Genomic DNA, 12,663 nt, shown 5'->3' on the forward strand with positions numbered 1-12,663 from the left:
AGGCACTTGGGAATTGTTAGTATCCTTCCCCCAATCTTCCAGCTCTCAGCTGAAACAAAGTGAGAGACAGAGAGAAAGCCAGTATTTAGAATAAATGCAGATGACAATTATAAAGCCTTAGCTTCCCTTGTGGCTCAGATGGTTAAGAATCTGCCTGTAATGCAGACCTGGGTTTGATCCCTGGATTGGGACGATCCCCTGTAGGAGGGCATGGCAACCCACTCCAGTATTCTTGCCTGGAGAACCCCCACGGACAGGTGAGCCTGGCAAGCTACAGTCCATGGGGTTACAAAGACTCAGAAATGACGGAGCAACTAAGTACATGGCACATTAGAGTCCAGTCTCTACTGAACTAAGACAAACTGGTACTTTAGCTCATGCAAGAACCCTCAGGACCAGAGGTTGCAGTGGTTCTCAAACACATCATTTGTCTTGGGTTTATCTGTTTGGAGTGAAATTCTAGGCAGATGTCCAGTAGAGAGGAGTCACCAGAAGCTTGAGGGACACTGGCGTGGGGAGGCGCTGGCTGCCAAACACACCTGCTTGGCCACCCTCACGTCTTCACCCTCCTTCCCCAGACAGTAGCCCTGGGGTGCTGTTGGGGGAAGGGAGGGATCTCCATGCACCTTTGAAAATACTATTTGTGGTCCTTACATTACAGATGAGGAAACTAAAGCCCAGACTGGCCCTCACAGCCAAGAGAGAGGCCTGAGGTCACAGAGTAATTAGTTGCAGAACTGGAACAAGAGCTCAGTTATCTTGACTCCCTGGCAACTGGCTCTCCTGTTTATCCCCATTAACCCCTTGGCCATCTGTCAGCGGACGCTATCTGAGGTTCAGAAGATCATGACTGAATCCTGTTTCTGCCCCTCTCTGCCCTTCATGGATCATCTTCTTACAGACTTGTATCACTTTCATTATTCTAGTTTGTATTTGAGAGTAAAATGATAAGTCGTCAGCTCCTCTTTATCTCTGCTGTTTTAACAAAGTCAATCTCTTTTTATCCCCCAGGAAGAAAACAGCTATGCCACTGAAGACAGTAAGTTAATTCTGTGTTTAAATGTGCTTCATATTTCCTGCATTGTTCATTCGTATCCCTTTATTTAAAGTTGACAATGCTTTCAGCTAAGAGGAACACAGCAATCTTGTTGCTGCCTGGACAGTCCAAGAGAATCTTGGAATCCTCAGTTAGGCAGGGAAGATGGGAGGGTCCTATCCTCCAGGAAGCCTGTGGCTTCACTGAGTAAGTGGCTGCAGAGGCCAGGCTCCCTGCCTCCTGTGACCTCTGCCTTCCCCTTGGGAGGCCCTGGGTCTGCTTCCCTACCTGGCCTGGGAGCTAATGACTGACAACTGTACATCAGGCACACAGTCCTGACTACACTCATATTCTGGCCAGAACGTGGGGAACCTGAGCCAGCCCACTATTTAAGGAAGCCATCTTGATCCAGTATCTACACTGTAGCCTGACATTTACAACCACAAACACCAAGACAGTGGGGTTCTGAGACTTAAGCCAGATGCCAGATTTCCACTGCACAGGCACTACTGCCCAGCAGCTGCTGGGGGGCCATGCCTTCCACCAGCCCTGCTGACAGACTGGGCAGACCCCACACCAAAGTGACACTGCTCCTTCCATGACACACTTCTGGTCCATTGTCACTTGATGCAAAGGTTGAGCTGGGGACTGTGTGTTTTTAATGGTTGTTCTCGTCATTGAAAGAAAAGCCATGCATCAAAGAAATACTCTCCCCAGTATTTATTTTAATAATATTGTTTTGACTTTTATTTCCATATATCACTGTATTGAGGATCCTTACCTTTTTTTTTTTTAATAGACTCCAGTTGCCTCTCAACAGAATGCCTCAAGTGTTTGCGAAGGTAAATCTATATTACTTTGATGGAAGAGCATGTCCTCTAAAAGTTACTTTGATTAGAAATTTGTATATAAATATATTTCTAAAATTTCTTTCATTATTTATAAGGCAACTGTAAACATAAAACTCAATTTTTAAACAGAACAGTCTTTATTTTGCCATGAGTAGTGAGTAGCAAAGCTGATCAGGACCTGGGCTTGCCAAGCTACATCTGTGCAGAAGGCCACAGTTGACATGCCCCAAACCTGCCTGTCTGTAGACAGATATGACTTGCCAGAAACTGTACCACAACCTTACATAGGTGTGTGCAGACTGATTTAGAACCATTCACATGTCTCAGAATTAATGGCTAAGTTAAGTAATGAAATTTTAAAAAATCTGTTTGTTTGAACAAGTTCTTGTGCTAAGTTTTCAAAATAATGTTTCCTGAGTTCAAATATCTATCTTCTTAGTACACCTTCAAATGCTTCCTTTCCTTTATCATAACCATGTATACTTTCTATTAGAACTTTCCCATTTTAAAAATTTGAATTTGAAAAATACTGGGAGGAAAAAACCCAGAAGAATCATTCATAATCTCAAGACCTAAAACACTACATAGAAACTAAAGCTCTGTACCCATCTAATTCCACACTTGAAGGTACTCAATGTTAAAAGCTACCATTTCCTGAGTTAACACGGGCATACCTGTCTCTGACGATGGATGGTAGACATTTTTTGAATGTGCATTACGACTCACCTGCCTGCTTTCATTGCTCTGCTTGGTCTTTTCCATCATTTCCCACATCTTTCCTCCAGACTCCTTTCCTGTTGTCTTGCTTTCTTCTGCCTTTCCTTTGATGCTTTTGGCTTGCTATCCTTCCATTCCTTATGGTCTTCCATGCCTGCTGAGCAGGGAGCTTGGAGGGATAGTGAAGCCTTAGGGTGAGCCTCTACAGGAAGTAAGTACAACTCTGAGCAAACTTCATGGCTTCAGAGCTTCTTGGTGAAAGACTTGCTCATGGGAAGACATTTGACCAAACTCAGTTCTTCTCGGTTGATACTGGCTTTGGGCATGGGGACAGACATTTCATTCTAATCCTAATATGATCATTTTCTTAATGCAGAAAAACCTATACCTGCTGAACGCCACCGGGGATCTAGTCACAGACAAGAAAATATGCAGTCACCAGTGTTTCCTCCTCCTGCCCAGAAGTAAGAATCTTTTCCTTTAAAAATAAGTTTCCGTAACACCTGCATTGTCATACTGCACAGAAACACTGGCTAATAGTGATCAGTAAAGATTTAGTATTTTATTGCTTTGCTATTGGAGAAGGCAATGGCACCCCACTCCAGTACTCTTGCCTGGAAAATCCCATGGATGGAGGAGCCTGGTAGGCTGCAGTCCATGGGGTCGCAAAGAGTCGGATATGACTGAACGACTTCACTTTCACTTTTCACTTTCATGCATTGGAGAAGGAAATGGCAACCCACTCCAGTATTCTTGCCTGGAGAATCCCAGGGAGGGGGGAGCCTGGTGGGCTGCCGTCTGTGGGGTCGCACAGACCCCATAGGTCGCACGACTGAAGTGACCTAGCAGCAGCGGCAGCAGCAGCAGCTTTGCAATTAAATTTTTAAAAAATGTTAAGTAGGCAACAACTTTAAAAGAACTGCTTAGAATCACAGAGACTTAACTAATATTTCGGTTAATGATTGGACTGAAGTAAAATCTAACACAAGCTAACCCTCCTTCTTTTAAAGAAACTAAAGGGAATAATCTGACTTCTCTTGAAGGCTGTAGTGCCTCTCCTGTCTTTAGATGTGTTTTATTGGTTCTTTCTGTTGATTCTTTGTGATGCACCTGTTCAGAGTATCTTCAGTGCAAACAAAAAGTCAAACTTATTCATCTTGTGCATTGCCCTTTAATTAAGCTGAATTTCTTCCTTTCAGGGCGGTTCATCAAAAACCCATACCTCTGCCAAGTAAGTACAATGAAGGCATGAAGAGCAGTATCAAGTATTGTGTGAGTTGGCTCTTCACGTCTCCACCCAGGGCTCCAGGGAAATACTGCCTCTTCCAGTGGAGTATCCTCTCCAGCTTGTTTCTTCATCTGTAAAATGGGGCCAAGAACCCTTATTTCATAGAGCTGTTCTGAAAAGTAAATAGATTTGGGATCATTCTTACTTTTTTCCTTTTTAGTTTTGATTGAGTATTTTATTGATCATCATTTATTTAATTTTTTTTCACAACAATATAACTATTTTCAAAATAAGATGATTAAGTAAAACAACATGTTGTGCCTGGTACATAGAAGGTCTTCAATAAATGATATTTAAATTAAATCTAAAATACCTTTTAAAGATTATAAAATGTATCTTATAAAAGGTACCATGAAAAGATTTAGCAAATATCTGAATAATTTTCCCAAGGCAAATAATACAATACCCTAAAAATATATGAAGTCAGGCTCACAGAACACAATTACCCAAACCTTGATTTGCTTTCTACTTAATCTAGGAAAAAAAATGAAAACACAAGACAAAACCCTTCCTGACATGGATAATTTGAAAAATATTCCAAAGTATTCAATTTTTGATACATTTAAATAAAGAGAATAATTATTGTATACAACATTTACATGTGTTTAAATAAACATAAATCTGTTCACTAGGTTTTAACTGGATGTTGATTCATCTTAAATAAATGAAACAAAATATAACTTTTCCAAAATTCTGAACACAAAGTGAAATGGTGTAGCTATAGAATTATTTTTTTTACTATGTAAAGTTTTATTATACTCTTTACTGTTGTTTAACCCAAGTCATTCTTTCAATTGGCAAATACTTATTGACCATCTGCCATATGCCAGGCACTATTCTAGACACTCAACATTCAGAAAACTAAGATCATGTCATCTGGTCCCATCACTTCATGGCAAATAGATGGGGAAACAATGGAAACAGTGAGAAACTTTATTTTTGGGGGGCTCCAAAATCACTGTAGATGGTGACTGCAGCCATGAAATTAAAAGACACTTGCTCCTTGGGAGAAAAGTTATGACCAACCTAGACAGCATATAAAAAGCAGAGACATTACTTTTCCAACAAAGGTCCATCTAGTCAAGGCTATGGTTTTTCCAGTAGTCATGTATGGATGTGAGAGTTGGACTATAAAGAAAGCTGAGTGCCGAAGAATTGATGCTTTTGAACTGTGGTGTTGAAGAAGACTCTTGACAGTCCCTTGGACTACAAGGAGATCCCACAGGCCTCCCTGTCCATCACCAACTCCCGGAGTTTACTCAAACTCATGTCCATTGAGTCGGTGATGCCATACAGCCATCTCATCCTCTGTTGTCCCCTTCTCCTCTCACCTTCAATCTTTCCCAGCATCAGGGTCTTTTCAAATGAGTCAGTTCTTCGCATCAGGTGGCCAAAGAATTGGAGTTTCAGCTTCAGCATCAGTCCTTCCAATGAATATTCAGGACTTAGTTTCTTTTGCCATAGCCTTCTCCATCCAAAGAAACTAAGTCCTGAATATTCATTGGAAGGACTGATGCTGAAGCTGAAACTCCAATCCTTTGGCCACCTGATGCGAAGAACTGACTCATTTGAAAAGACCCTGATGCTGGGAAAGATTGAAGGCGAGAGGAGAAGGGGACAACAGAGGATGAGATGGCTGTATGGCATCACCGACTCAATGGACATGAGTTTGAGTAAACTCCGGGAGTTGGTGATGGACAGGGAGGCCTGGCATGCTGTAGTTTATGGGGTTGCAAAGAGTCGGACATGACTGAGTGACTGAACTGAACTGATTCTAGACACAGGGGCTACAGCAGTGAACAAAACAAATGAGTCCCTCCCTTATGGAGCTTCTATTCTACTGGAGGAGATAGGAAAAATAAACAACTAGATAAGTCATACGGTAAAGAAAAATGAAGCAAAGTGGCAGGGGGTGGGCACAGAGAGGAATGGAGGCAGTGAGGGCTGCAGTGGCCAAGGAAGACCTTATCTATAAAACAGGGTCTGAGAGCTCCTCCTACATAGGGCACATGTGAGGGGAAAATGAGCTAAGACTCGTTTTAGCGTATATCCAGGGATCAGAAAATGTCAGCCTGGAACTCCCTTGGCTGCCCAAACTGTGGAAACCCTTAGCCACCTTGTACTATGTACCTTAGAAGCACGTGACCACCTCTTATGGTGCTCCCATCTGGGAATATTGTCCCCACCTGTTAGAAGACAGCTTTCCTTCATACCTAACCTTGCTGGGCCTGCCACACTGCTCCCTCCTGTTAACAATGGTGGCTCTCACCTTTGAACATCCAGGACACTTTTATCTGAAGCACTTGGTTCATCTAATCCTGTTTTTCCTGCAGACTTTCCCTCCTAAGGAAGGACGACTCTCGTTGCTCTGGTCAAAACCTTAGAGTCACCCATGACTCTTCGCTTGCTTTCTTCACACTCCTTTCAACTGTTCCTTCAAAATATGTTCAGAATCCAATCACTGTTGCTACTCCCACTGATATTATCTGCTTCAAGGCACCATCATCTCCTGTCTGGGTTTGCAACACTCAACTGGTCTCCTCTCTCTGTTCTTACCCCCTTCTCTCTATTTTCAGCCCTGGAGCCAGAGTGACCTTATTAAAAGACAGGCAGACAATTTTACTATTCGGTTCAAAACCCTCCAAAAGCTTCCCATGCCATGCTCGTTAAAGCTCAAGTCATGTTAAGTGTCCCAGGAGCCCCACAAACCTTGCTCCTTCCCCACCTCCTGTCTGACTTCATTCCTTATTCTTGTCCCCTTTTCTCACTGCACTCCAGGCACAGTGGCTCCCTCTCTATTCCTCAAATTTGCCAGGCCCTTGCATTCACTGTTTCCTATACCTGGAACATCCTTCCTTGAGATATACACATGCCTGCTCCCTCTCCAACTGCAGATCTTACCCAAGTGCACCTCAGTGAAGTCTCCCTGACCTGTCTATATAAACATACTACTTGCCCAAAGCTATCTGCCACCTGCTCCCCTGTCTATTCTTCATAGCACTATGAGTCTGTAATATTATATGTATGTTTACTTATATCTTTATTGTCTATCTCATTCCATTAAAGTTTAAGCTCGAGGAGGGAGGGATATTTTGCTGTTTTGTTGACTGCTGTATATTCCCAAAGCTTTTGAATGAATGAATACAGCCAAGTATTTTCTCCACTTCATGTCTCCACATTTAGATGGAGTTTGTACTTAAGGCAGCAATTCTCAATCATTTTGACCTCAGGACCATTCTAACACTCTTAAAAGCATTGCAGACCCAAAGAACTATGGTTTATGTGTTTCTTTCTAGTAATATTTAATGTATTAATTAAAAGACATTTTAAAAATTAAACCCATTTAAAAATATTAAACTTATTACATGTTAATATAAGTAACATATTTCTATGAAAAAATTATATTTAAAAAAAGATTTAGTGAGAAGTGGCATAGCTTTACACTTTTAAAATTTCTTAAATGCCTGCAGTAACAGACACAGCCAAATTCTCAAATCTGCGTCTACATTCAACCTGTTACAGTGTCTTTTACCGGTTGAAGTATACGAAGAAAATTGGGCTTCACAGAGATATGTATTTAGAAAAGACCTTGCAAATCCCCTGAAAGAATCTTGGGGATCCCCAGGGTCCTCAGGCCACACTCTGAGAAGCAATACTCTTAAGGATCTTTTGGTGTGTGTGATTTTTCATGTGTGTGATTTGTCAGTGTGTGTGTGCTCCTTGCAGCACCCAGCACAGTGTTGACATACAGGCATAGTAACTAATCGAGATATAACAGGATCCACTGACTTTTCAAATCCTTTTCAGGATTTCCAGAAGGGGGAAGCCCAACCGTGGATGGCCCACTACCCAGCTTTTCATCTAACTCTAGTTTGTCAGAACAGGTATGAAATGAACTCATAAACTGCAGGAAAGGGCATGCCTTCTTATAAGAGAGATTTGGAAGTGAAACTTGAGAACAGATTCTATTTTAAGTTGGCTTGTGAGTTGTCATTTGCTGATGGGTACAGAATACACTTTTTCCCCCCAATTGTTAAGACGTTGCTCTATTTATTCTAATTTGTATTCTGGATGCCATAAATAACCATTGGTGCTTCTTCAAAACTAGCAAAGAAGTGTGCTGTTTTTATTGTTCTCCCTCTCACATAGATTCTATTTAAACTATGTAATTTTCTCAGAATAGATCTGTGGAGGCATATGATATTAAAACACATAAAATAGCAGTTTTAAAAAAAGACAGAGAAAGGGCGAGTCTCTAAGCTTTCTCAAATTTAAAATAAGGATGATGGCAGATATTTATCTTGCCTTCAAAGTGGTTATAAGAATCAAATAAGATAATATTTGTAAACATGCTTTGTAAATTACAGAATAGTCCACATAGCAACAACAATAAGATCATAATAGAAAGGGAGATGGTAACTTATTTAGGAGAAAGGAATAAATGGTTCAGGAATTTGGCAGGACTTAGTTCTTATGTTCAAGTATTATTAAGTCCAGCCCCTAAGGCCAAATGGGAAAATTATGTAATCCTTGTGGCTGAGCAAAAGCATAAAACTCATTTTCAGATTACTGGTCCAAATGTAGTTAGGTCTTTCTGGTGATGCAAACTTTGTTTCTAGTGCCCAGAAACTACAGTGTCATTGAAGTGCCATCTCATGCTTAACAATGCCTTCTCATTCACAGGAAGCGGATGTTCACTGTAAACCGTGGTATGCTGGTGCCTGTGATCGAAAGTCAGCCGAAGAGGCATTATACAGATCAAACAAGGTCTGTTTTAAATCTCATATTCTGTCCTCAGCCTATATTGGCACAGTTGTCACCCTGATGATGTGTGCTTGTCCAACTCTCTGCAACCCCATGGACTGCCAGGTTCCTCCGTCCATGGGGATTCTCCAGGCAAGAATACTGGAGTGGGTTGCCATGCCCTCCTTATAATTTCTTCTTCATTTCTGAGATAGTTTTGCTTTCTCTTCAACTTCTTTCCTGAGTTTAATCAACTCATTGTATTTTTCTTTGCTGTTTTTTGTCCACTTTTTGTTCATAATTTTTGAATTTATGATTCTATAATATTTTTAAAGATTTAATTAAATTTGGAATGCCATGTTACATTTTTTTAAACTTTTTATTTTGTATTGGGGTACAATTGATCAACAAATAATGTTGTGATAGTTACAGGTGAACAGTGAAGGGACTCAGCCATACATATAGATATATGGATACATATACATGTATCCGTTATCTCATAAACTCCCCTCCCACCCAGGCTGCCACATAACACTGAGCAGAGTTCCATGTGCTATCAGTTGAAATGTTTTCGTTCCCAATGTCTTCTTTCTTCTTATAGTGCTTTTGAATAGAATTTGTCTGATATGTTTTATTATTCATAGGTAACTTGTGAACATGGTTCCTAGTTCAAGAGTGCCCCTTAGATTTGACCTTAATGTGTCTCTTCACACATTTCCAGATCCTATAAATTTAGTATCTTCAGTGCCTCAAAAAGCTAGCACTGACCTCATTCAGAGTTTTCTATAAGTATATATTTTACTGAAGTATTTTCTTAGAAAATAAAACAAGTTCTAATCAATAATAAAAATCATATACCTAAATAATTACCGAGGGATTGGGGGCAGGAGGAGAAGGGGACGACAGAGGATGAGATGGCTGGATGGCATCACTGACTCGATGGACGTGAGTCTGAGTGAACTCTGGGAGTTGGTGATGGGCAGGGAGGCCTGGCGTGCTGCGATTCATGGGGTCGCAAAGAGTCGGACACGACTGAGCGACTGAACTGAACTGATAGGTATTTTCATAAGCTGATTTTCAACCTATGGAAATACAAGTTAACACTAATCTTATTCTTTTAATAAACAGGATGGATCATTTCTTATTCGGAAGAGCTCTGGCCATGATTCCAAACAGCCATATACATTAGTTGTATTTTTTAATAAGAGAGTATATAATATACCTGTGCGATTTATTGAAGCAACAAAACAATATGCTTTGGGCCGAAAGAAAACTGGTGAAGAGGTCAGTAATTTCTCTTCTAATCCAATACTTCTGTAAAAGGCTTTAAGGTGGATGCAGGAGCTGTCCTTTTTAGTGGTCCTGAAATACTCTCAGATAAATTTTGAGCTCTTAGAGGGGCTTTGGACTTCCTTGTCCTGCTAGAAAACTCTGGTAAACAATGATTCTTCTTGGCTTAAAGAATCTTCATCCCTATCCCAGAATGAATAGACCAGAGTGTCACCCTACTCCCCAGATATCTGGCCTATGGATATTAAGATAAACACATAAACACATATAATAATAGTAAACACATATTATTATACTAGCATCTAGAAATATGAGTCCTTTAAAACATTTACTTAAATTATCTATAATAAAAATATTATTTGTCACAGATACTGAAAATTTGAATTGAAACATGAAAACTTTGGTTATATGATATTAAGCATGTGGACATCTTAAAAAGTCTGTCTTTGTGTTTGAATATTTTGGGGTAGAAAAAATAACTACATGATTAACTTTTTTGCAACTGTTTCAGCATTATGTGGATATATATTGAGTATTTTATTGCTTTGATATGCTATATTTGCTTTATTTTATTGACCATGGATTTTGAGTTATCAAACACATTGTTTTTTGGTCCATGTGTGACTATTTCAAATACACTGAATTAATGCAGACAGAAAAAAAGAGTGTTAAGGGGAAACTGCAACTAAGTTATGCTCAATTCTTTATTCAATTAAATCAGAAATATGTGTAAAGGTTATATCTTAAATATGGGATATTAAAAGTGTTTTAAATAACAAAAATTATCACAAAAAGGCCTCAACTCCACTCCTTACTTCATATACTTCAACTCAGCTCAACCCCCTACTTCAAATATTTCAATCCCCAAACTGCAACAAAGTAATACTCAAAAATATTCAGAAGAGTATATAAGGACAGAGTGAGGTGCTTATTTGTGTAGCAACTCTCTCCCATATTTCCTGGGTTCAGAACACACTTTTTCATTTGGAATTCACTGCAAAGAGGTTGTGCTATTTCATTGCTTGGCTTGTTAGTCCATAAATTTAGCCTCCAACTGCATTCAGTTTAACAATATGCTGTGCCAAACAAACAGAATGAATGTCTTTATGAGTATCATAAAAAATTCACTGGCAAGTACAGGAGGGGGAAATGAAGAGAAAGTAAGAAATAAAGACTAAAGGTACTTGAAAGCCTCTGTCTCTTACCTCTCCTCCCTGACCTAGTATTCAGGAGCCAGTTATCTAGAAAACAACTGGTGTTTTATTTGAAAAACTGAAGAGTATTCTGAATATTCATTTAATGTATAATATTTGGAAGTTATCCAAATAATTAATGAGGCCTTTAAACATTTTTAATTCTAGATGTTTATCTTTATATGAAAAACTAAAAGAAAATCAATTGATGATTATTGTTAAATTATATAGCAGTGTTGCAAAACAATTATCACTTTTTAAAAAATGACCCTAAAAGGCTTTATTTGATAATTGCGAGCTTGTAGCACTTTTGTATAATTGATGCATATCATTTCATGGTCTGTGTTACATTTATTATATCCTTCATTTAAAACATTGATTACTTTTCAGAAAAAAATTGTGATAGCCTTAAATTAAAACTAATAGACAATAGAAATTAATATACAGAAAAATAAGTATGTAATAGAGCTTCGCATGAAATTCCATTATTAATTAGACACTAATTTAGCTCTAAATTTATTAGGAGCTAAAGCAAAAATGGATATATGAGGGTTTATAAAGTTTTTCTTGTTAAAAAAAAAGAACACAAAAACAAAACATGAATTAATCTGGGAAATAACTCTCTTGACACTAAATTCTAAGATTAATTTATTACATCAATCCTTGTATCTAAGACATGCAACATAACAGTCTATGTTTTATAAAGATAGACAGAAATTCAATGTATGACAGTTTATACTTGATGCTAAATAAAAAACAAAATATTACAGCATAACTTAACAAAGTAATTTCTCTAAGTAGTTATACTAATTGAGGATGTCAGTTGTGTTTTTAATCTTATTGACTGGCCAGGGTCTGACACCTCAAAGGTTGTGGCCTTTGTTAATTTAGTCTTTTTTGTAGTCAGCTGGGAATAGTAACTTTGACTAACCTGAAAGAGTGGGAGAATACGGGAGGAGTAGAGCTCAAGGTTAATATAAATTCCAATGTGCTGCTGCTAAGTCGCTTCAGTCGTGTCCAACTCTGTGCGACCCCATAGCTGGCAGCCCACCAGGCTCCCCCGTCCCTGGGATTCTCAAGGCAAGAACACTGGAGTGGGTTGCCACTTCCTTCTCCAAATTCCACTGTATAATTCATCTATGTTTTCTTGTTCTAGTACTTTGGAAGTGTTGCTGAAATGATCAAGAATCATCAACACAATCCCCTGGTTCTTATTGACAGTCAGAATAACACAAAAGATTCCACAAGACTGAAATACGCAGTTAAAGTTTCGTAAATTGAAAAACATTTTTAAGAGGAAGTCAACATCATTGCTTCAGATATTTTCCCTACTTCCACTTTTAAGGAAAAAGCCCCCAAAGTTCATATTTTTGGATTATGAATCATCCAGTAATAAAACAGATGAGGAAGCTGTGGATTTCCTTATAAGAAGCTCACAAGGACTTGTTCTATTGCCTGAACTGATGAACTGTTAATATCTGGCGAGGCTGAGAATATGTTACCAATATTCTCCAAATAAATGTCTCTATTTAAAAAAAAAAAAAA

At 39.0% G+C, this 12,663-nt stretch overlaps 1 protein-coding gene across 4 annotated transcripts in view; it reads left to right on the forward strand.

Annotated features, from left to right (window-relative positions):
• Positions 1–12,663, forward strand: part of BLNK (B cell linker) — an 82,618-nt gene extending 69,955 nt beyond the window's left edge. For all 4 annotated transcript variants that reach the window (XM_027528929.1, XM_027528927.1, XM_027528930.1 and 1 more), the window contains 8 exons: positions 1,012–1,039; positions 1,836–1,878; positions 2,981–3,068; positions 3,804–3,835; positions 7,700–7,776; positions 8,576–8,659; positions 9,764–9,919; positions 12,275–12,663. In XM_027528929.1, the coding sequence (XP_027384730.1) occupies positions 1,012–1,039; positions 1,836–1,878; positions 2,981–3,068; positions 3,804–3,835; positions 7,700–7,776; positions 8,576–8,659; positions 9,764–9,919; positions 12,275–12,394 (628 nt within the window). In that variant the 3' untranslated portion in view covers positions 12,395–12,663. The remainder of the gene's footprint in view (positions 1–1,011; positions 1,040–1,835; positions 1,879–2,980; positions 3,069–3,803; positions 3,836–7,699; positions 7,777–8,575; positions 8,660–9,763; positions 9,920–12,274) is intronic.

This window comes from Bos indicus x Bos taurus, chromosome 26 (genome assembly GCF_003369695.1).
Source record: "Bos indicus x Bos taurus breed Angus x Brahman F1 hybrid chromosome 26, Bos_hybrid_MaternalHap_v2.0, whole genome shotgun sequence".
Classification (NCBI taxonomy): domain Eukaryota; kingdom Metazoa; phylum Chordata; class Mammalia; order Artiodactyla; family Bovidae; genus Bos; species Bos indicus x Bos taurus.